Source organism: Ranitomeya variabilis, chromosome 3 (genome assembly GCF_051348905.1).
Source record: "Ranitomeya variabilis isolate aRanVar5 chromosome 3, aRanVar5.hap1, whole genome shotgun sequence".
Taxonomy (NCBI): Eukaryota; Metazoa; Chordata; class Amphibia; order Anura; family Dendrobatidae; genus Ranitomeya; species Ranitomeya variabilis.
The window spans coordinates 20,405,008-20,430,783 of NC_135234.1; the positions used below are offsets into that span (position 1 = coordinate 20,405,008).

Consider the following 25,776-nt stretch of genomic DNA (forward strand, 5'->3'; position numbering starts at 1 on the left):
GAGCTCTAACTGCAGAGCTCTAACTACAGACCTCTAACTACAGACCTCTAACTGCAGACCTCTAACTGCAGAGCCCTAACTGCAGAGCCCTAACTGCAGACCTCTAACTGCAGACCTCTAACTGCAGAGCCCTAACTGCAGAACCCTAACTGCAGAGCTCTAACTGCAGAGCTCTAACTACAGACCTCTAACTACAGACCTCTAACTGCAGACCTCTAACTGCAGAGCCCTAACTGCAGAGCTCTAACTGCAGAGCTCTAACTGCAGAGCTCTAACTGCAGACCCCTAACTACAGACCCCTAACTACAGACCCCTAACTACAGACCTCTAACTGCAGAGCTCTAACTGCAGAGCTCTAACTGCAGACCTCTCACTGCAGACCTCTCACTGCAGACCTCTCACTGCAGAGCCCTAACTGCAGAGCCCTAATTGCAGACCTCTCACTGCAGAGCCCTAACTGCAGACCTCTAACTGCACACCCCCAACTGCAGACCCCTAACTGCAGACCTCCAACTGCAGAGCCCTAACTGCACACCTCTAACTGCAGAGCCCTACTACAGAGCCCAAAACACAGACCCAAAAATAAAGAGTCCTCACTGCAGACCCCAAAATACAGACATCAAAATACAAAGCTCTAACTGCAGAGCCCTAAATAAACTGACACTTAAATAAACCCAGACCCCAAATCAGTCACCTAAATCAGTAAAACCCCAGACCTCTAAATATGCGCAGACCCCCAAATATGTACAGAGCCGTGAGGGCGATAAAACCCCCCTGGCTGTGTTCCCACTAGTCCGAGGCTGCAGTGTGACCCCTGTACACACACACCTGCCTTGGTATAGGGTCTCTCTTCCCGTGGGGGGTCTGTGGCTCTAGTGCTGATTGACGGCTGTATTGGCTTTTTCAGTGGCTTGTGTTTGCTATGTAGGTTCGTGAGTTTTCGGCGATGGCGTCAGAGCGTCCACATGCACCAGAATAGCTGTGGTTTTTCTATCTGGACTTTCAGGCGAAAACAGTAACACCCACATGGTCGCCCTATAACCAGTGACTGACTCAGGCATCCTTCACAATTAGTAACATACACAATGTTTCCCCATAACAAATAACCCAGTCCCATAATTAGTAACAGCCACAGAGTTTCGCCAAGACTAGTAACACCCAGAGCGCTCCCTCATAAACACCCAGAGATTCCCCATAACTGGTAACACCCACAGGGCACCCCTATATCCAGTAACTTCCACAGGGTGCCCCCATAACCAGTAACACACACAGGGTGCCCCCATAACCAGTAACACACACAGGGTGCCCCCATAACCAGTAAGGCTACGTTCATATTCGCGGCGGGCGCCGCAGCGTCGGGCGCCGCAGCGGCGCCGCATGCGTCATGCGCCCCTATATTTAACATGGGGGCGCATGGACATGCGTCACACTTGCGTTTTGCGCCGCATGCGTCGCTGCGGCGCCCGCGTCCGGCCGCAGAGGACGCAGCAAGTTGCATTTTTGCTGCGTCCAACTTTCGGCCAAAAAGGACGCATGCGGGGCAAAACGCAGCGTTTTAGCGTGCGTTTTGCCGCGTTTTTGTTTGCGTTGTGCGCTGCGGCGCACAACGCAAATGTGAACGTAGCCTAACACACACACAGGTCACTTACAATTCATTAGCACCCACAGGTGTCCTCCATAACCAGTAACACCTGCAGAGTTCCCTTATAATCCATTAGCAGCCACTGGGTTCACCCAAAATTATGTCACACTCACAGAGTTCCCCCATAACAAGTAACACCCAGGCCACCGTCGTAACAAGTAAAACCCACATGCTTTCCCCACATAACCAGTAACACTCACATAGTACCCCTATGACCAGTAACACCCAAAGGGTTCCCCCATATCCAAAAACACCCACAGGGCTCCTCTATAACTAGTAACTCCCATAAGGTTCCCCATAACCAGAAACACATACAGGTCCCCCATAATCCATTAGCACCCACAGGTCATAACCAGTAACCCCCGCAGAATTCCCCCATAATACACTAGTACACACAGGGTTCCCCCATAACCAGTAACACCCACAGAGCGATCCCCCAAAGCCCACTAGCACCCACAGAGTTCCCCATAACCAATAATCTGCATAAGAAAAAAAGAAAAATTGGAGGCAGCGCACCGTTTGTAGTGAAAAAGAGCTTATTTCATCAGCCCAGAAAGTGACGTTTCGGTCCCAATAGGAACCTTTCTCAAGCAGTGACCATGTGAAGGTGCCAGGTATATAAGGAGTATACCTGATTATAGTCATTTGCATTAATCATCATTATAAGAGCATGTATTCACATTATAATTGACACGCATAAAGTGCAGGCAGTGATACAGGAATTATTCATCACATAAAGTACAGTGCATAGATCTAGGAAGGCTTTGAAAAATGTGCATTTAGACATCGATTGGTAATGATGAAACAGGTGTACAGCCTTGTTAATCACATCCATGACTTGTCCCACTCTCTTGGGTAAAGGCAAAAAGATCCCAGTAAACAGCGTGTTACAAAGGAACGAAACCTCAGCGCTACTAAGTCACAGCGCTTTTTAAAGAAAAAATATATACACATATAAACAAAAAAATAAATGTACAGCGGCGTTATAGCACGATTATAATTCAGTTTTCATCTTGTGTTAATATAAAACACCATAGTCATAAATCTATCATTTATCATTTTCAAGCATGTTACAAAGGAACGAAACCTCAGCGCTTCAATGTATTCATATAATGACTGATAAGCTACAGCATCTTTGACGTACAGCACATAGAGTTTTAATATAGTAGCACTTTGATATAGTGACACAAATATTGTTCAATAAGTATAATGCTAATAGGATCACATCGCACCGTACATATAGGACTCATTCTCAAGCAAGTTTCACAGAGGATTCCCATTAAAATTAGATATTAGAAGGGCTGGGAAAAATCCATAAGGGTGAGAACACCCCCCATTAGCTGGGGCTGGGGCTCACCACATGAAGAATGGGGGAGACACAAGCCTCGCTAAAGAAATGTGTCTCAACCCCAAACTCTCAAATGGATAATATTCTCCTCTAAAGCCACATCTTACATCTTTTCAATAGAGGGAATTATCCCCAAATCACAGAAGGTCCCTTGTGCCAAGAGTAAATATATCTACATGTTATTGTTCAAACTCAATTTTCAACAAAACAAAAAAGAAAAAAAAAGCACCCACTGGGATCCCCCGAAGCCCACTAGCACCCACAGAGTTCCCCATAACCAATAATATACATAGGGTTCCCCATGACCAGTAACACCAGTAGGGTTCCCCCATAGCCAGTCATACACACAGGTTTCCCTCAACTATTAACAAGCACAGGTTCCCCCCATAATCCATTAGCACCCACAGGTTTCCCACATTATCAGTAACACCCACAGGGTTCCCCCATATCCAATAACACCCCTAGGGTTCACCCATAACTAAAAACACCCACAGGAGTATAGTCCATTAGCACTCACCTTGTCCCTCATGGCTAGTAACACCCACGGATTTCCCCAATAAACAGTAAAACAGATAGGGTTCCCCAAAACCAATAACAACCACCCACTAATTTCCCTCTTAACCAGTAAATCGAATGATAAAACTGGAGAAACTAAAAAGTGTAAATAGAGTGTTATCTGATAACCATGTGGTATAAGATATTATACATCCGCTCACCTGATGAGCTGTGACAGTCACAACTCCTAAAGAAGCGTAGACAGGCTGCAACACAACCGTCATACAGGCTGCAGCACGACCGTCATACAGGCTGCAGCATGACCGTCATACAGGCTGCAACACAACCGTCATACAGGCTGCAGCACGACCGTCATACAGGCTGCAGCACGACCGTCATACAGGCTGCAACACGACCGTCATACAGGCTGCAGCACGACCGTCATACAGGCTGCAACACAACCGTCATACAGGCTGCAGCACGACCGTCATACAGGCTGCAGCATGACCGTCATACAGGCTGCAGCACGACCGTCATACAGGCTGCAACACAACCGTCATACAGGCTGCAGCACGACCGTCATACAGGCTGCAACACGACCGTCATACAGGCTGCAACACAACCGTCATACAGGCTGCTGCACGACCGTCATACAGGCTGCAGCACAACCGTCATACAGGCTGCAGCACGACCGTCATACAGGCTGCAACACAACCGTCATACAGGCTGCAGCACGACCGTCATACAGGCTGCAGCACGACCGTCATACAGGCTGCAACACGACCGTCATACAGGCTGCAACACAACCGTCATACAGGCTGCAGCACGACCGTCATACAGGCTGCAGCACGACCGTCATACAGGCTGCAGCACGACCGTCATACAGGCTGCAACACGACCGTCATACAGGCTGCAGCACGACCGTCATACAGGCTGCAACACGACCGTCATACAGGCTGCAGCACGACCGTCATACAGGCTGCTGCACGACCGTCATACAGGCTGCAGCACGACCGTCATACAGGCTGCAACACGACCGTCATACAGGCTGCAACACGACCGTCATACAGGCTGCAGCACGACCGTCATACAGGCTGCAACACGACCGTCATACAGGCTGCAGCACGACCGTCATACAGGCTGCAACACGACCGTCATACAGGCTGCAACACAACCGTCATACAGGCTGCTGCACGACCGTCATACAGGCTGCAGCACAACCGTCATACAGGCTGCAGCACGACCGTCATACAGGCTGCAACACAACCGTCATACAGGCTGCAGCACGACCGTCATACAGGCTGCAACACGACCGTCATACAGGCTGCAACACGACCGTCATACAGGCTGCAACACAACCGTCATACAGGCTGCAGCACGACCGTCATACAGGCTGCAGCACGACCGTCATACAGGCTGCAGCACGACCGTCATACAGGCTGCAACACGACCGTCATACAGGCTGCAGCACGACCGTCATACAGGCTGCAACACGACCGTCATACAGGCTGCAGCACGACCATCATACAGGCTGCAACACGACCATCATACAGGCTGCAACAGGACCGTCATACAGGCTGCAGCACGACTATCAGACAGGCTGCAGCACGACCATCATACAGGCTGCAACACGACCATCATATAGGCTGCAACACGACCATCATACAGGCTGCAACACGACCGTCATACAGGCTGCAGCACGACCGTCATACAGGCTGCAGCACAACTATCAGACAGGCTGCAACACGACCGTCATACAGGCTGCAACACGACCATCATACAGGCTGCAACACGACCGTCATACAGGCTGCAGCACAACTGTCATACAGGCTGCAGCACGACCGTCATACAGGCTGCACCACGACCGTCATATAGGCTGCAACACGACCGTCATACAGGCTGCAACACGACCGTCATACAGGCTGCAACACGACCGTCATACAGGCTGCAACACGACCGTCATACAGGCTGCAACACGACCATCATACAGGCTGCAGCACGACCATCATACAGGCTGCCCAAAGTTCTAAAGTGCGATCACACATGGAGGTGAAGCATGAATGCGGTTTATTATGTCAACACATTTCAAGGTTTACAAACCTCTTTATCAGGACAAAACCACAAAGATCATTGGGGTTTGGGCCAGATGAAGATGTTTGAAAACCTTGAAAAGTGTAGACATAGTGATCGTACTCCGAGCTGACTCATAACCTGTAATGCACACAGTCTACCCTCCTAACTAGTAACACCCGCAGGATTCCTCTGTAATCCAATTGCACCCACAGATTTCCCCCATAATCCAGTAACACCCGCAGTTATTACCCATAATCAAGAACACCCACAAGGTTCCTGCATAACCAGTCACCAGGGTTCCATGATAATCCATTAGCTCCCACAGGATTCCCCCATAACTAATAATACGCAAACAGATTCTTTATAATCAGTAACTCCCAGAGATCTTCCCTATATCCGTAACACCCATTGGGTTCATCCAAAACCCAGGAGCACCCACATAGTTCCCCCAAAACAAGTTACACACAGGGTTCCCTCATAACTAGTAATGCCCACAAGGTTCCCCCATAACCAATAGCGCACACGGTTCCCCCATAACGGTAATCCCCCCAGGGTCCCCCCAGAGTTCCCCCATAACAGTAATCCCCCAGAGTTCTTCCATAACCAGTAACACCCCCAGAGTCCCCCCATAACAGTAATCCCCCAGAGTTCTTCCATAACCAGTAACACCCCCAGAGTCCCCCCATAACAGTAATCCCCCAGAGTTCCCCCATAACCAGTAACACCCCCAGAGTCCCCCCATAAGAGTAATCCCCCAGAGTTCCCCCATAACCAGTAACACCCCCAGAGTCCCCCCATAACAGTAATCCCCCAGAGTTCCCACATAACCAGTAACACCCCCAGAGTTCCCCCATAACCAGTAACACCCCCAGAGTTCCCCCATAACCAGTAACACCCCCAGAGTTCCCCCATAACCAGTAACAGCCCCAGAGTCCCCCCATAACAGTAATCCCCCAGAGTTCCCCCATAACCAGTAACACCCCCAGAGTCCCCCCATAACAGTAATCCCCCAGAGTTCCCCCATAACCAGTAACACCCCCAGAGTCCCCCCATAACAGTAATCCCCCAGAGTTCCCCCATAACCAGTAACACCCCCAGAGTCCCCCCATAAGAGTAATCCCCCAGAGTTCCCCCATAACCAGTAACACCCCCAGAGTCCCCCCATAACAGTAATCCCCCAGAGTTCCCCCATAACCAGTAACACCCCCAGAGTCCCCCCATAACAGTAATCCCCCAGAGTTCCCCCATAACCAGTAACACCCCCAGAGTTCCCCCATAACAGTAATCCCCCAGAGTTCCCCCATAACCAGTAACACCCCCAGAGTTCCCCCATAACAGTAATCCTCCAGAGTCCCCCATAACCAGTAACACCCTCAGGGTCCCCATAACAGTAATCCCCTCAGGGTTCCCCTATAAACGTCCGTCTGTTGCCTGCAGTGCCTCATACTTGATATATCGCCTCTCCTCCCTAGTATCGGTTTCATGCTTCTTTCCTTCTTGCCCCTAGATATGGATGTGCCGGAGGGGCCCCTTCCTGAACAGGTGAGTCTTTCCTCCGCCGCTCCTCGGCTCCTCACACTGTTAGTTCTCTTATCCTATATGCTGATTGTCACTTTCTACTGTTCCCTGTTATCAGCCATTGAAGGCTTGCAAGAGTAGAGCTGTGCCAGTGCAGTGCAGCAGATTTGTGGATGCAGCTTCGTATGTGACTGGAGTATAAGCCAAGCTTATGAGCAGTGGGGGGGGGTGCAAGAGAAGCTTTTGGCAAGAGGTGCACTTGTCCATGAGTCTTGTGGGGTCTTCTGGCTCGGAGGATCTGGTTATCACCCAGCTTTTCTAGGCTTCTGAGCAGTAAGATACAGGCACAGGGAAAGAAGAACGCTGCTCTAATGGCGGCCATACTGGTCAGCAGACGGCAACTGCCCGAGCTCATGAGGTTGGCCGAGCGGCTGTCCCGGGATCACACGGTTAACCTAAAACTGCAGCCCCAGCACTTTCCGAGCCGCCGCGCAGATAATAGAAGCGACCGGAGCGAATCATAAATCCGTACGGCAGAAGTCAGAAAGAGTTAGGATTACAAGCCGCGTCCGCTAAGTTATGGATCCGCACAAGGATTAACCCCGTCCGCGGCGGCATCCCTGGTATACACACTCTGTATACTGTACGGGAGGCTGGAGACGACGGCAGGGAGGGCGCCCATTATTAGGGGGGGTCGGGGGTCTTCAAAAATGGCGGAAGAAGAGAATACGATTGTGTACTAGAGAAGCCTGCGGCCGGGCATCATAGGACGGCGCTAATTATACAGGAGACTTCTGTGCGGAATTACAGGCGATCGCAGGTTCACGTCCCCAAAGGGGACTCATCAGAATGTGGAAATCAGGTACAAGTTTTAAAAACAAAATAATAAAAAAATCCTTCAAAGAAAGTTCATCAAAAGGAAAATATATATATTTTTTGCACGGCCACAGCGATCCTGTCCGATAATCAGAATATTTCTCCCATACGATAAACGCAAAAAAAAAATAGAAATAGCAAAGTCTCTATTGTTTGTTTTTTATTATCACTTCTCACTCAATAGATCAGAAAGTTAGACGGTTCCCAAAATGGTAGCGATAAAACGACAGAAAAGCCAGGATACAACGCGATCGACCAATAAATCAAAAGGTTATCGCCCCGAGAACGCGGAGACACAAAACTGCTGTTCTCCATCTTATATATTTATTATACTTAAAGCAGAAAAACAAAAACAAAAGTTTGGTGTGATCCATAATCGCACTGACCCCTAGTATTTTCTATTGCAAAGTGGACGACATCAAAACAAAACCCCAAAAACGATGGCGGAATTATTCTGTTTCTTTTCTCGGTTCCATCCTGTTTATATTTTTTTCCCATTTTTCAGTACATTATACTGTAAAATCAAAGGCGTCCATCAAAGCGACAACTCGTCACGTGCGGCTGTAACCACTATGGAAATCAAAAAGTGATGGATTGTGGGGAAAAACGAAAGCGAAAAAAAGGCACATTAGCGGGGTCTCCAAGGAGATAAAAGGGGCGATAGCAGCAAATATCTAGAACTACCAGCACCTTGTCAGCCTTTGTCTAGTGGGGGCAAATCTGCCCCCGAAGTAACGAGTCGTAGGCCTCATGCTGTGGGAAGTCACTGCTAGAATTAAGACAGTTTGGAAGATGGCAGATTAAACGGGATGTCTGGTAACGGTATTACAGTGCGGACCCTCACCACTCACAAGAATAGGGGTCTCCTGAGCAAATAAATCAGCTGCTTCCTTAACTATTAGTGATGGTCGCACCGCCCCGTTCACTGTCTATAGTACAGATGGTCGCACACGCTCACTACCTCCCCATTCACTGTGTATAGTAGAGGTGGTCGCACACGCTCAGTACCGCCCCATTCACTGTCTATAGTAGAGGTGGTCGCACACACTCACTACCGCCCCATTCACTGTCTATAGTAGAGGTGGTCGCACACACTCACTACCGCCCCATTCACTGTCTATAGTATAGGTGGTCGCACACGCTCACTACCTCCCCATTCACTGTCTATAGTAGAGGTGGTCGCACACGCTCACTACCGCCCCATTCACTGTGTATAGTAGAGGTGGTCGCACACGCTCACTACCGCCCCATTCACTGTGTATAATAAAGGTGGTCGCACACGCTCAGTACCGCCCCATTCACTGTGTATAGTAGAGGTGGTCGCACACGCTCACTACCGCCCCATTCACTGTGTATAGTAGAGGTGGTCGCACACGCTCACTACCGCCCCATTCACTGTGTATAATAAAGGTGGTCGCACACGCTCACTACCGCCCCATTCACTGTGTATAGTAGAGGTGGTCGCACACGCTCACTACCGCCCCATTCACTGTCTATAGTAGAGGTGGTCGCACACGCTCACTACCGCCCCATTCACTGTCTATAGTAGAGGTGGTCGCACACGCTCACTACCGCCCCATTCACTGTGTATAATAAAGGTGGTCGCACACGCTCAGTACCGCCCCATTTACTGTCTATAGTAGAGGTGGTCGCACACACTCACTACCGCCCCATTCACTGTCTATAGTAGAGGTGGTCGCACACACTCACTACCGCCCCATTCACTGTCTATAGTAGAGGTGGTCGCACACGCTCACTACCTCCCCATTCACTGTCTATAGTATAGGTGGTCGAACACGCTCACTACCACCTCATTCACTGTCTATAGTAGAGGTGGTCGCACACGCTCACTACCGCCCCATTCACTGTCTATAGTAGAGGTGGTCGCACACGCTCACTACCGCCCCATTTACTGTCTATAGTAGAGGTGGTCGCACACGCTCACTACCGCCCCATTCACTGTGTATAGTAGAGGTGGTCGCACACGCTCACTACCGCCCCATTCACTGTGTATAATAAAGGTGGTCGCACACGCTCAGTACCGCCCCATTCACTGTGTATAGTAGAGGTGGTCGCACACGCTCACTACCGCCCCATTCACTGTCTATAGTAGAGGTGGTTGCACACGCTCACTACCGCCCCATTCACTGTCTATAGTAGAGGTGGTCGCACACGCTCACTACCACCCCATTCACTGTCTATAGTAGAGGTGGTCGCACATGCTCACTACCGCCCCATTCACTGTCTATAGTAGAGGTGGTCGCACACGCTCACTACCGCCCCATTCACTGTGTATAGTAGAGGTGGTCGCACACGCTCAGTACCGCCCCATGCACTGTCTATAGTAGAGGTGGTCGCACACGCTCACTACCGCCCCATTCACTGTGTATAATAAAGGTGGTCGCACACGCTCAGTACCGCCCCATTCACTGTGTATAGTAGAGGTGGTCGCACACGCTCACTACCGCCCCATTCACTGTCTATAGTAGAGGTGGTCGCACACGCTCAGTACCGCCCCATTCACTGTCTATAGTAGAGGTGGTCACACACGCTCACTACTGCCCCATTCACTGTCTATAGTAGAGGTGGTCGCACACGCTCAGTACCGCCCCATTCACTGTCTATAGTAGAGGTGGTCGCACACACTCACTACCGCCCCATTCACTGTCTATAGTATAGGTGGTCGCACACGCTCACTACCTCCCCATTCACTGTCTATAGTAGAGGTGGTCGCACACGCTCACTACCGCCCCATTCACTGTGTATAGTAGAGGTGGTCGCACACGCTCACTACCGCCCCATTCACTGTGTATAATAAAGGTGGTCGCACACGCTCAGTACCGCCCCATTCACTGTGTATAGTAGAGGTGGTCGCACACGCTCACTACCGCCCCATTCACTGTGTATAGTAGAGGTGGTCGCACACGCTCACTACCGCCCCATTCACTGTGTATAATAAAGGTGGTCGCACACGCTCAGTACCGCCCCATTCACTGTGTATAGTAGAGGTGGTCGCACACGCTCACTACCGCCCCATTCACTGTCTATAGTAGAGGTGGTCGCACACGCTCACTACCGCCCCATTCACTGTCTATAGTAGAGGTGGTCGCACACGCTCACTACCGCCCCATTCACTGTGTATAATAAAGGTGGTCGCACACGCTCAGTACCGCCCCATTTACTGTCTATAGTAGAGGTGGTCGCACACACTCACTACCGCCCCATTCACTGTCTATAGTAGAGGTGGTCGCACACACTCACTACCGCCCCATTCACTGTCTATAGTAGAGGTGGTCGCACACGCTCACTACCTCCCCATTCACTGTCTATAGTATAGGTGGTCGAACACGCTCACTACCACCTCATTCACTGTCTATAGTAGAGGTGGTCGCACACGCTCACTACCGCCCCATTCACTGTCTATAGTAGAGGTGGTCGCACACGCTCACTACCGCCCCATTTACTGTCTATAGTAGAGGTGGTCGCACACGCTCACTACCGCCCCATTCACTGTGTATAGTAGAGGTGGTCGCACACGCTCACTACCGCCCCATTCACTGTGTATAATAAAGGTGGTCGCACACGCTCAGTACCGCCCCATTCACTGTGTATAGTAGAGGTGGTCGCACACGCTCACTACCGCCCCATTCACTGTCTATAGTAGAGGTGGTCGCACACGCTCACTACCGCCCCATTCACTGTCTATAGTAGAGGTGGTCGCACACGCTCACTACCACCCCATTCACTGTCTATAGTAGAGGTGGTCGCACATGCTCACTACCGCCCAATTCACTGTCTATAGTAGAGGTGGTCGCACACGCTCACTACCGCCCCATTCACTGTGTATAGTAGAGGTGGTCGCACACGCTCAGTACCGCCCCATGCACTGTCTATAGTAGAGGTGGTCGCACACGCTCACTACCGCCCCATTCACTGTGTATAATAAAGGTGGTCGCACACGCTCAGTACCGCCCCATTCACTGTGTATAGTAGAGGTGGTCGCACACGCTCACTACCGCCCCATTCACTGTCTATAGTAGAGGTGGTCGCACACGCTCAGTACCGCCCCATTCACTGTCTATAGTAGAGGTGGTCACACACGCTCACTACTGCCCCATTCACTGTCTATAGTAGAGGTGGTCGCACACGCTCACTACTGCCCCATTCACTGTCTATAGTAGAGGTGGTCGCACACGCTCAGTACCGCCCCATTCACTGTGTATAGAAGAGGTGGTCGCACACGCTCACTACCGCCCCATTCACTGTCTATAGTAGAGGTGGTCGCACACGCTCAGTACCGCCCCATTCACTGTCTATAGTAGAGGTGGTCGCACACGCTCAGTACCGCCCCATTCACTGTCTATAGTAGAGGTGATCGCACACACTCACTACCGCCCCATTCACTGTCTATAGTATAGGTGGTCGCACACGCTCACTACCTCCCCATTCACTGTCTATAGTAGAGGTGGTCGCACACGCTCACTACCTCCCCATTCACTGTCTATAGTAGAGGTGGTCGCACACGCTCACTACCGCCCCATTCACTGTGTATAGTAGAGGTGGTCGCACACGCTCACTACCGCCCCATTCACTGTGTATAATAAAGGTGGTCGCACACGCTCAGTACCGCCCCATTCACTGTGTATAGTAGAGGTGGTCGCACACGCTCACTACCGCCCCATTCACTGTGTATAGTAGAGGTGGTCGCACACGCTCACTACCGCCCCATTCACTGTGTATAATAAAGGTGGTCGCACACGCTCAGTACCGCCCCATTCACTGTGTATAGTAGAGGTGGTCGCACACGCTCACTACCGCCCCATTCACTGTCTATAGTAGAGGTGGTCGCACACGCTCACTACCGCCCCATTCACTGTCTATAGTAGAGGTGGTCGCACACGCTCACTACCGCCCCATTCACTGTGTATAATAAAGGTGGTCGCACACGCTCAGTACCGCCCCATTTACTGTCTATAGTAGAGGTGGTCGCACACACTCACTACCGCCCCATTCACTGTCTATAGTAGAGGTGGTCGCACACACTCACTACCGCCCCATTCACTGTCTATAGTAGAGGTGGTCGCACACGCTCACTACCTCCCCATTCACTGTCTATAGTATAGGTGGTCGAACACGCTCACTACCACCTCATTCACTGTCTATAGTAGAGGTGGTCGCACACGCTCACTACCGCCCCATTCACTGTCTATAGTAGAGGTGGTCGCACACGCTCACTACCGCCCCATTTACTGTCTATAGTAGAGGTGGTCGCACACGCTCACTACCGCCCCATTCACTGTGTATAGTAGAGGTGGTCGCACACGCTCACTACCGCCCCATTCACTGTGTATAATAAAGGTGGTCGCACACGCTCAGTACCGCCCCATTCACTGTGTATAGTAGAGGTGGTCGCACACGCTCACTACCGCCCCATTCACTGTCTATAGTAGAGGTGGTTGCACACGCTCACTACCGCCCCATTCACTGTCTATAGTAGAGGTGGTCGCACACGCTCACTACCACCCCATTCACTGTCTATAGTAGAGGTGGTCGCACATGCTCACTACCGCCCCATTCACTGTCTATAGTAGAGGTGGTCGCACACGCTCACTACCGCCCCATTCACTGTGTATAGTAGAGGTGGTCGCACACGCTCAGTACCGCCCCATGCACTGTCTATAGTAGAGGTGGTCGCACACGCTCACTACCGCCCCATTCACTGTGTATAATAAAGGTGGTCGCACACGCTCAGTACCGCCCCATTCACTGTGTATAGTAGAGGTGGTCGCACACGCTCACTACCGCCCCATTCACTGTCTATAGTAGAGGTGGTCGCACACGCTCAGTACCGCCCCATTCACTGTCTATAGTAGAGGTGGTCACACACGCTCACTACTGCCCCATTCACTGTCTATAGTAGAGGTGGTCGCACACGCTCAGTACCGCCCCATTCACTGTCTATAGTAGAGGTGGTCGCACACACTCACTACCGCCCCATTCACTGTCTATAGTATAGGTGGTCGCACACGCTCACTACCTCCCCATTCACTGTCTATAGTAGAGGTGGTCGCACACGCTCACTACCGCCCCATTCACTGTGTATAGTAGAGGTGGTCGCACACGCTCACTACCGCCCCATTCACTGTGTATAATAAAGGTGGTCGCACACGCTCAGTACCGCCCCATTCACTGTGTATAGTAGAGGTGGTCGCACACGCTCACTACCGCCCCATTCACTGTGTATAGTAGAGGTGGTCGCACACGCTCACTACCGCCCCATTCACTGTGTATAATAAAGGTGGTCGCACACGCTCAGTACCGCCCCATTCACTGTGTATAGTAGAGGTGGTCGCACACGCTCACTACCGCCCCATTCACTGTCTATAGTAGAGGTGGTCGCACACGCTCACTACCGCCCCATTCACTGTCTATAGTAGAGGTGGTCGCACACGCTCACTACCGCCCCATTCACTGTGTATAATAAAGGTGGTCGCACACGCTCAGTACCGCCCCATTTACTGTCTATAGTAGAGGTGGTCGCACACACTCACTACCGCCCCATTCACTGTCTATAGTAGAGGTGGTCGCACACACTCACTACCGCCCCATTCACTGTCTATAGTAGAGGTGGTCGCACACGCTCACTACCTCCCCATTCACTGTCTATAGTATAGGTGGTCGAACACGCTCACTACCACCTCATTCACTGTCTATAGTAGAGGTGGTCGCACACGCTCACTACCGCCCCATTCACTGTCTATAGTAGAGGTGGTCGCACACGCTCACTACCGCCCCATTTACTGTCTATAGTAGAGGTGGTCGCACACGCTCACTACCGCCCCATTCACTGTGTATAGTAGAGGTGGTCGCACACGCTCACTACCGCCCCATTCACTGTGTATAATAAAGGTGGTCGCACACGCTCAGTACCGCCCCATTCACTGTGTATAGTAGAGGTGGTCGCACACGCTCACTACCGCCCCATTCACTGTCTATAGTAGAGGTGGTCGCACACGCTCACTACCGCCCCATTCACTGTCTATAGTAGAGGTGGTCGCACACGCTCACTACCACCCCATTCACTGTCTATAGTAGAGGTGGTCGCACATGCTCACTACCGCCCAATTCACTGTCTATAGTAGAGGTGGTCGCACACGCTCACTACCGCCCCATTCACTGTGTATAGTAGAGGTGGTCGCACACGCTCAGTACCGCCCCATGCACTGTCTATAGTAGAGGTGGTCGCACACGCTCACTACCGCCCCATTCACTGTGTATAATAAAGGTGGTCGCACACGCTCAGTACCGCCCCATTCACTGTCTATAGTAGAGGTGGTCACACACGCTCACTACTGCCCCATTCACTGTCTATAGTAGAGGTGGTCGCACACGCTCACTACTGCCCCATTCACTGTCTATAGTAGAGGTGGTCGCACACGCTCAGTACCGCCCCATTCACTGTGTATAGAAGAGGTGGTCGCACACGCTCACTACCGCCCCATTCACTGTCTATAGTAGAGGTGGTCGCACACGCTCAGTACCGCCCCATTCACTGTCTATAGTAGAGGTGGTCGCACACGCTCAGTACCGCCCCATTCACTGTCTATAGTAGAGGTGATCGCACACGCTCACTACCGCCCCATTCACTGTCTATAGTAGAGGTGGTCGCACACGCTCAGTACCGCCCCATTCACTGTCTATTGTAGAGGTGGTCGCACACGCTCAGTACCGCCCCATTCACTGTCTATAGTAGAGGTGGTCGCACACGCTCACTACCGCCCCATTCACTGTCTATAGTAGAGGTGGTCGCACACGCTCAGTACCGCCCCATTCACTGTCTATAGTAGAGGTGGTCGCACACGCTCACTATTGCCCCATTCACTGTCTATAGTAGAGGTGGTCGCACACGCTCACTACCGCCCCATTCACTGTGTATAGAAGAGGTGGTCGCACACGCTCAGTACCGCCCCATTCACTGTGTATAGAAGAGGGGGTCGCACACGCTCAGTACCGCCCCATTCACTGTCTATTGTAGAGGTGGTCGCACACGCTCAGTACCGCCCCATTCACTGTCTATAGTAGAGGTGGTCACACACGCTCACTACTGCCCCATTCACTGTGTATAGAAGAGGTGGTCGCACACGCTCAGTACCGCCCCATTCACTGTGTATAGAAGAGGTGGTCGCACACGCTCACTACTGCCCCATTCACTGTCTATAGTAGAGGTGGTCGCACACGCTCAGTACCGCCCCATTCACTGTCTATAGTAGAGGTGGTTGCACACGCTCACTACTGCCCCATTGACTGTCTATAGTAGAGGTGGTCGCACACGCTCAGTACCGCCCCATTCACTGTCTATAGTAGAGGTGGTCACACACGCTCACTACTGCCCCATTCACTGTCTATAGTAGAGGTGGTCACACACGCTCACTACTGCCCCATTCACTGTCTATAGTAGAGGTGGTCGCACACGCTCACTACCGCCCCATTCACTGTCTATAGTAGAGGTGGTCACACACACTCACTACCGCCCCATTCACTGTATATAGTAGAGGTGGCCGCACAAGCTCAGTACCGCCCCATTCACTGTGTATAGTAGAGGTGGTCGCACACGCTCAGTACCGCCCCATTCACTGTGTATAGTAGAGGTGGTCGCACACGCTCACTACCGCCCCATTCACTGTATATAGTAGAGGTGGCCGCACACGCTTAGTACCGCCCCATTCACTGTCTATAGTAGAGGTGGTCGCACATGCTCAGTACCGCCCCATTCAGTGTCTATAGTAGAGGTGGTCGCACACACTCAGTACCGCCCCATTCACTGTGTATAGTAGAGGTGGTCGCACACGCTCAGTACTGGCCCATTTACTGTGTATAGTAGAGGTGGTCGCACACGCTCACTACAGCCCCATTCACTCTCTATAGTAGAGGTGGTCGCACACGCTCACTACCACCCCATTCACTGTCTATAGTAGAGGTGGTTGCACACGCTCACTACCGGCCCATTCACTGACTATAGTAGAGGTGGACGCACACGCTCACTACCGCCCCATTCACTGTCTATAGTAGAGGTGGTCGCACACGCTCAGTACCGCCCCATTCACTGTGTATAGAAGAGGTGGTCGCACACGCTCACTACTGCCCCATTCACTGTCTATAGTAGAGGTGGTCGCACACGCTCACTACCGCCCCATTCACTGTGTATAGAAGAGGTGGTCGCACATGCTCACTACCTCCCCATTCACTCTCTATAGTAGAGGTGGTCGCACACGCTCACTACCGCCCCATTCACTGTGTATAGTAGAGGTGGTCACACACGCTCACTACTGCCCCATTCACTGTCTATAGTAGAGGTGGTCGCACACGCTCACTACCGCCCCATTCACTGTGTATAGTAGAGGTGGTCGCACACGCTCACTACCGCCCCATTCACTGTCTATAGTAGAGGTAGTCGCACACACTCACTACCGCCCCATTCACTGTCTATAGTAGAGGTGGTCGCACACGCTCACTACCGCCCCATTCACTGTCTATAGTAGAGGTGGTCGCACACACTCACTACGGCCCATTCACTGTGTATAGTAGAGGTGGTCGCACACACTCACTACCGCCCCATTCACTGTGTATAATAGAGGTGGTCGCACACGCTCACTACCGCCCCATTCACTGTGTATAGTAGAGGTGGTCGCACACGCTCACTACCGCCCCATTCACTGTCTATAGTAGAGGTGGTCGCACACGCTCACTACCGCCCCATTCACTGTGTATAGTAGAGGTGGTCGCACACGCTCACTACCTCCCCATTCACTGTGTATAGTAGAGGTGGTCGCACACGCTCACTACCGCCCCATTCACTGTCTATAGTAGAGGTGGTCGCACACACACCCTACCGCCCCATTCACTGTGTATAATAGAGGTGGTCGCACACGCTCACTACCGCCCCATTCACTGTCTATAGTAGAGGTGGTCGCACACGCTCACTACCGCCCCATTCACTGTGTATAGAAGAGGTGGTCGCACATGCTCACTACCTCCCCATTCACTCTCTATAGTAGAGGTGGACGCACACGCTCACTACCGCCCCATTCACTGTGTATAGAAGAGGTGGTCGCACATGCTCACTACCTCCCCATTCACTCTCTATAGTAGAGGTGGTCGCACACGCTCACTACCGCCCCATTCACTGTGTATAGAAGAGGTGGTCGCACATGCTCACTACCTCCCCATTCACTCTCTATAGTAGAGGTGGTCGCACACGCTCACTACCGCCCCATTCACTGTCTATAGTAGAGGTGGTCGCACACGCTCAGTACCGCCCCATTCACTGTCTATAGTAGAGGTGGTCACACACGCTCACTACTGCCCCATTCACTGTCTATAGTAGAGGTGGTCGCACACGCTCACTACTGCCCCATTCACTGTCTATAGTAGAGGTGGTCGCACACGCTCAGTACCGCCCCATTCACTGTGTATAGAAGAGGTGGTCGCACACGCTCACTACCGCCCCATTCACTGTCTATAGTAGAGGTGGTCGCACACGCTCAGTACCGCCCCATTCACTATCTATAGTAGAGGTGGTCGCACACGCTCAGTACCGCCCCATTCACTGTCTATAGTAGAGATGATCGCACACGCTCACTACCGCCCCATTCACTGTCTATAGTAGAGGTGGTCGCACACGCTCAGTACCGCCCCATTCACTGTCTATTGTAGAGGTGGTCGCACACGCTCAGTACCGCCCCATTCACTGTCTATAGTAGAGGTGGTCGCACACGCTCACTACCGCCCCATTCACTGTGTATAGTAGAGGTGGTCGCACACGCTCAGTACCGCCCCATTCACTGTGTATAGAAGAGGTGGTCGCACACGCTCAGTACCGCCCCATTCACTGTCTATTGTAGAGGTGGTCGCACACGCTCAGTACCGCCCCATTCACTGTCTATAGTAGAGGTGGTCACACACGCTCACTACTGCCCCATTCACTGTCTATAGTAGAGGTGGTCACACACGCTCACTACTGCCCCATTCACTGTCTATAGTAGAGGTGGTCGCACACGCTCAGTACCGCCCCATTCACTGTCTATAGTAGAGGTGGTCACACACGCTCACTACTGCCCCATTCACTGTCTATAGTAGAGGTGGTCACACACGCTCACTACTGCCCCATTCACTGTCTATAGTAGAGGTGGTCGCACACGCTCAGTACCGCCCCATTCACTGTCTATAGTAGAGGTGGTCACACACGCTCACTACTGCCCCATTCACTGTCTATAGTAGAGGTGGTCGCACAAGCTCAGTACCGCCCCATTCACTGTGTATAGTAGAGGTGGTCGCACACGCTCAGTACCGCCCCATTCACTGTCTATAGTAGAGGTGGTCACACACGCTCACTACTGCCCCATTCACTGTCTATAGTAGAGGTGGTCACACACGCTCACTACTGCCCCATTCACTGTCTATAGTAGAGGTGGTCGCACACGCTCAGTACCGCCCCATTCACTGTCTATAGTAGAGGTGGTCACACACGCTCACTACTGCCCCATTCACTGTCTATAGTAGAGGTGGTCGCACAAGCTCAGTACCGCCCCATTCACTGTGTATAGTAGAGGTGGTCGCACAAGCTCAGTACCGCCCCATTCACTGTGTATAGTAGAGGTGGTCGCACAAGCTCAGTACCGCCCCATTCACTGTCTATAGTAGAGGTGGTCACACACGCTCACTACTGCCCCATTCACTGTCTATAGTAGAGGTGGTCGCACAAGCTCAGTACCGCCCCATTCACTGTATATAGTAGAGGTGGCCGCACACGCTTAGTACCGCCCCATTCACTGTCTATAGTAGAGGTGGTCGCACATGCTCAGTACCGCCCCATTCAGTGTCTATAGTAGAGGTGGTCGCACACGCTCAGTACTGGCCCATTTACTGTGTATAGTAGAGGTGGTCGCACACGCTCACTACAGCCCCATTCACTCTCTATAGTAGAGGTGGTCGCACACGCTCACTACCACCCCATTCACTGTCTATAGTAGAGGTGGTTGCACACGCTCACTACCGGCCCATTCACTGACTATAGGAGAGGTGGACGCACACGCTCACTACCGCCCCATTCACTGTCTATAGTAGAGGTGGTCGCACACGCTCAGTACCGCCCCATTCACTGTGTATAGAAGAGGTGGTCGCACACGCTCACTACTGCCCCATTCACTGTCTATAGTAGAGGTGGTCGCACACGCTCACTACCGCCCCATTCACTGTGTATAGAAGAGGTGGTCGCACACGCTCACTACCGCCCCATTCACTGTCTATAGTAGAGGTGGTCGCACACACTCACTACCGCCCCATTCACTGTGTATAATAGAGGTGGTCGCACACGCTCACTACCGCCCCATTCACTGTGTATAGTAGAGGTGGTCGCACACGCTCACTACCGCCCCATTCACTGTCTATAGTAGAGGTGGTCGCACACGCTCACTACCGCCCCATTCACTGTGTATAGTAGAGGTGGTCGCACACGCTCACTACCTCCCCATTCACTGTGTATAGTAGAGGTGGTCGCACACGCTCACTACCGCCCCATTCACTGTCTATAGTAGAGGTGGTCGCACACACTCCCTACCGCCCCATTCACTGTGCATAATAGAGGTGGTCGCACACGCTCACTACCGCCCCATTCACTGTCTATAGTAGAGGTGGTCGCACACGCTCACTACCGCCCCATTCACTGTGTATAGAAGAGGTGGTCGCACATGCTCACTACCTCCCCATTCACTCTCTATAGTAGAGGTGGACGCACACGCTCACTACCGCCCCATTCACTGTGTATAGAAGAGGTGGTCGCACATGCTCACTACCTCCCCATTCACTCTCTATAGTAGAGGTGGTCGCACACGCTCACTACCGCCCCATTCACTCTCTATAGTAGAGGTGGACGCACACGCTCACTACCGCCCCATTCTCTGTGTATAGAAGAGGTGGTCGCACATGCTCACTACCTCCCCATTCACTGTCTTTAGTAGAGGTGGTCGCACACGCTCACTACCGCCCCATTCACTCTCTATAGTAGAGGTGGACGCACACGCTCACTACCGCCCCATTCACTGTGTATAGAAGAGGTGGTCGCACATGCTCACTACCTCCCCATTCACTCTCTATAGTAGAGGTGGTCGCACACGCTCAGTACCGCCCCATTCACTGTGTATAGTAGAGGTGGTCGCACACGCTCAGTACCGCCCCATTCACTCTCTATAGTAGAGGTGGTCGCACACGCTCAGTACCGCCCCATTCACTGTGTATAATAGAGGTGGTCGCACACGCTCACTACCGCCCCATTCACTGTGTATAGTAGAGGTGGTCGCACACGCTCACTACCGCCCCATTCACTGTCTATAGTAGAGGTTGTCGCACACGCTCACTACCGCCCCATTCACTGTGTATAGTAGAGGTGGTCGCACACGCTCACTACCGCCCCATTCACTGTCTATAGTAGAGGTGGTCGCACACGCTCAGTACCGCCCCATTCACTGTGTATAGAAGAGGTGGTCGCACACGCTCACTACCTCCCCATTCACTTTCTGTAGTAGAGATGGACGCACACGCTCACTACCGCCCCATTCACTGTCTATAGTAGAGGTGGTCGCACACGCTCACTACTGCCCCATTCACTCTCTATAGTAGAGGTGGTCGCACACGCTCAGTACCGCCCCATTCACTGTGTATAGAAGAGGTGGTCGCACACGCTCTCTACCTCCCCATTCACTCTCTATAGTAGAGGTGGTCGCACACGCTCAGTACCGCCCCATTCACTGTGTATAGAAGAGGTGGTCGCACACGCTCTCTACCGCCCCATTCACTGTCTATAGTAGAGGTGGTCACACACGCTCAGTACCGCCCCATTCAGTGTCTATACTAGAGGTGGTCGCACAGGCTCAGTACCGCCCCATTCACTGTGTATAGTAGAGGTGGTCGCACACGCTCAGTACCGCCCCATTCACTGTCTATAGTAGAGGTGGTCGCACACGCTCACTACAGCCCCATTCACTCTCTACAGTAGAGGTGGTCGCACACACTCACTACCGCCCCATTTACTGTCTATAGTAGAGGTGGTTGCACACGCTCAGTACTGCCCCATTCACTGTCTATAGTAGAGGTGGTCGCACACGCTCACTACTGCCCCATTCACTCTCTATAGTAGAGGTGGTTGCACACGCTCACTACCGCCCCATTCACTGTCTATAGTAGAGGTGGTCGCACACGCTCACTACCGCCCCATTCACTGTGTTTAGTAGAGGTGGTTGCACATTCTCACTACCGCCCCATTCACTGTCTATAGTAGAGGTGGTCGCACACGCTCACTACCGCCCCATTCACTGTGTTTAGTAGAGGTGGTTGCACACGCTCACTACCGCCCCATTTACTGTCTATAGTAGAGGTGGTCGCACACACTCACTACCGCCCCATTCACTGTGTATAGTAGAGGTGGTCGCACACGCTCAGTACCGCCCCATTCACTGTCTATAGTAGAGGTGGTCATACACGCTCACTACCGCCCCATTCACTGTCTATAGTAGAGGTGGTCGCACACGCTCAGTACCGCCCCATTCACTGTGTATAATAGAGGTGGTCGCACACACTCACTACCGCCCCATTCACTGTGTATAATAGAGGTGGTCGCACACGCTCACTACCGCCCCATTCACTCTCTATAGTAGAGGTGGTCGCACACGCTCAGTACCGCCCCATTCACTGTGTATAGAAGAGGTGGTCGCACATGCTCACTACCTCCCCATTCACTCTCTATAGTAGAGGTGGTCGCACACGCTCACTACCGCCCCATTCACTGTGTATAGTAGAGGTGGTCACACACGCTCACTACTGCCCCATTCACTGTCTATAGTAGAGGTGGTCGCACACGCTCACTACCGCTCCATTCACTGTGTATAGTAGAGGTGGTCGCACACACTCACTACCGCCCCATTCACTGTGTATAGTAGAGGTGGTCGCACACGCTCAGTACCGCCCCATTCACTGTGTATAGTAGAGGTGGTCATACACGCTCACTACCGCCCCATTCACTGTGTATAGTAGAGGTGGTCGCACACGCTCACTACCGCCCCATTCACTGTCTATAGTAGAGGTGGTCGCACACGCTCACTACCGTCCCATTCACTGTGTATAGTAGAGGTGGTCGCACACGCTCACTACCGCCCCATTCACTGTGTATAGTAGAGGTGGTCGCACACGCTCACTACCGCCCCATTCACTGTGTATAGTAGAGGTGGTCGCACACGCTCACTACCGCCCCATTCACTGTCTATAGTAGAGGTGGTCGCACACGCTCAGTACCGCCCCATTCACTGTGTATAGTAGAGGTGGTCATACACGCTCACTACCGCCCCATTCACTGTGTATAGTAGAGGTGGTCGCACACGCTCACTACCGCCCCATTCACTCTCTATAGTAGAGGTGGACGCACACGCTCACTACCGCCCCATTCACTGTCTATAGTAGAGGTGGTCGCACACGCTCACTACCGCCCCATTCACTGTGTATAATAGAGGTGGTCGCACACGCTCACTACCGCCCCATTCACTCTCTATAGTAGAGGTGGACGCACACGCTCACTACCGCCCCATTCACTGTCTATAGTAGAGGTGGTCGCACACGCTCAGTACCGCCCCATTCACTGTGTATAGTAGAGGTGGTCGCACACGCTCACTACCTCCCCATTCACTCTCTATAGTAGAGGTGGTCGCACACGCTCACTACCGCCCCATTCACTCTCTATAGTAGAGGTGGACGCACACGCTCACTACCGCCCCATTCACTGTCTATAGTAGAGGTGGTCGCACACGCTCAGTACCGCCCCATTCACTGTGTATAGAAGAGGTGGTCGCACATGCTCACTACCTCCCCATTCACTCTCTATAGTAGAGGTGGTCGCACACTCTCACTACCGCCCCATTCACTGTGTATAGTAGAGGTGGTCGCACACGCTCACTACTGCCCCATTCACTGTCTATAGTAGAGGTGGTCGCACACGCTCACTACCGCCCCATTCACTGTGTATAGTAGAGGTGGTCGCACACGCTCAGTACCTCCCCATTCACTCTCTATAGTAGAGGTGGTCGCACACGCTCAGTACCGCCCCATTCACTGTCTATAGTAGAGGTGGTCGCACACGCTCAGTACCGCCCCATTCACTGTGTATAGTAGAGGTGGTCGCACACGCTCACTACCGCCCCATTCACTGTGTATAGTAGAGGTGGTCGCACACGCTCACTACCGCCCCATTCACTGTGTATAGTAGAGGTGGTCGCACACGCTCACTACCGCCCCATTCACTGTGTATAGTAGAGGTGGTCGCACACGCTCACTACCGCCCCATTCACTGTCTATAGTAGAGGTGGTCGCACACGCTCACTACCGTCCCATTCACTGTGTATAGTAGAGGTGGTCGCACACGCTCACTACCGCCCCATTCACTGTGTATAGTAGAGGTGGTCGCACACGCTCACCACCGCCCCATTCACTGTGTATAGTAGAGGTGGTCGCACACGCTCACTACCGCCCCATTCACTGTCTATAGTAGAGGTGGTCGCACACACTCACTACCGCCCCATTCACTGTGTATAATAGAGGTGGTTGCACACGCTCACTACCGCCCCATTCACTCTCTATAGTAGAGGTGGACGCACACGCTCTCTACAGCCCCATTCACTGTCTATAGTAGAGGTGGTCGCACGCGCTCAGTACCGCCCCATTCACTGTGTATAGAAGAGGTGGTCGCACATGCTCACTACCTCCCCATTCACTCTCTATAGTAGAGGTGGTCGCACACGCTCACTACCGCCCCATTCACTGTGTATAGTAGAGATGGTCGCACACGCTCACTACCGCCCCATTCACTGTCTATAGTAGAGGTGGTCGCACACGCTCAGTACCGCCCCATTCACTGTGTATAGAAGAGGTGGTCGCACATGCTCACTACCTCCCCATTCACTCACTATAGTAGAGGTGGTCGCACACGCTCACTACCGCCCCATTCACTGTGTATAGTAGAGGTGGTCGCACACGCTCACTACTGCCCCATTCACTGTCTATAGTAGAGGTGGTCGCACATGCTCACTACCGCCCCATTCACTGTGTATAGTAGAGGTGGTCGCACACGCTCAGTACCGCCCCATTCACTCTTTATAGTAGAGGTGGTCGCACATGCTCAGTACCGCCCCATTCACTGTGTATAGAAGAGGTGGTCGAACATGCTCACTACCTCCCCATTCACTCTCTATAGTAGAGGTGGTCGCACACGCTCACTACCGCCCCATTCACTGTGTATAGTAGAGGTGGTCGCACACCCTCGCTACCTCCCCATTCACTCTCTATAGTAGAGGTGGTCGCACACGCTCACTACTGCCCCATTCACTCTCTATAGTAGAGGTGGTCGCACACGCTCAGTACCGACCCATTCACTGTGTATAGAAGAGGTGGTCGCACACGCTCACTACCGCCCCATTCACTGTCTATAGTAGAGGTGGTCGCACACGCTCAGTACCGCCCCATTCACTGTCTATAGTAGAGGTGGTCGCACACGCTCACTACCGCCCCATTCACTGTGTATAGTAGAGGTGGTCGCACACGCTCACTACTGCCCCATTCACTCTCTATAGTAGAGGTGGTCGCACACGCTCAGTACCGCCCCATTCACTGTGTATAGAAGAGGTGGTCGCACACGCTCACTACCTCCCCATTCACTCTCTATAGTACAGGTGGTCGCACACGCTCACTACCGCCCCATTCACTGTCTATAGTAGAGGTGGTCGCACAC

The 25,776-nt window shown here is 52.2% G+C and overlaps 1 protein-coding gene across 4 annotated transcripts in view; it reads left to right on the top strand.

The window, feature by feature from the left end:
* The window catches only part of TEX55 (testis expressed 55), an 83,741-nt gene that overhangs the window by 1,120 nt on the left and 56,845 nt on the right, over positions 1 to 25,776 (top strand). For 3 of the 4 annotated variants that reach the window (XM_077293716.1, XM_077293718.1, XM_077293719.1), the window contains exon 2: positions 7,066 to 7,100. In XM_077293716.1, the coding sequence (XP_077149831.1) occupies positions 7,068 to 7,100 (33 nt within the window). In that variant the 5' untranslated portion in view covers positions 7,066 to 7,067. Of the gene's footprint in view, positions 1 to 2,087; positions 2,257 to 7,065; positions 7,101 to 25,776 lie in introns of those variants that run through there. The other variant, XM_077293717.1, reaches the window with a different exon arrangement.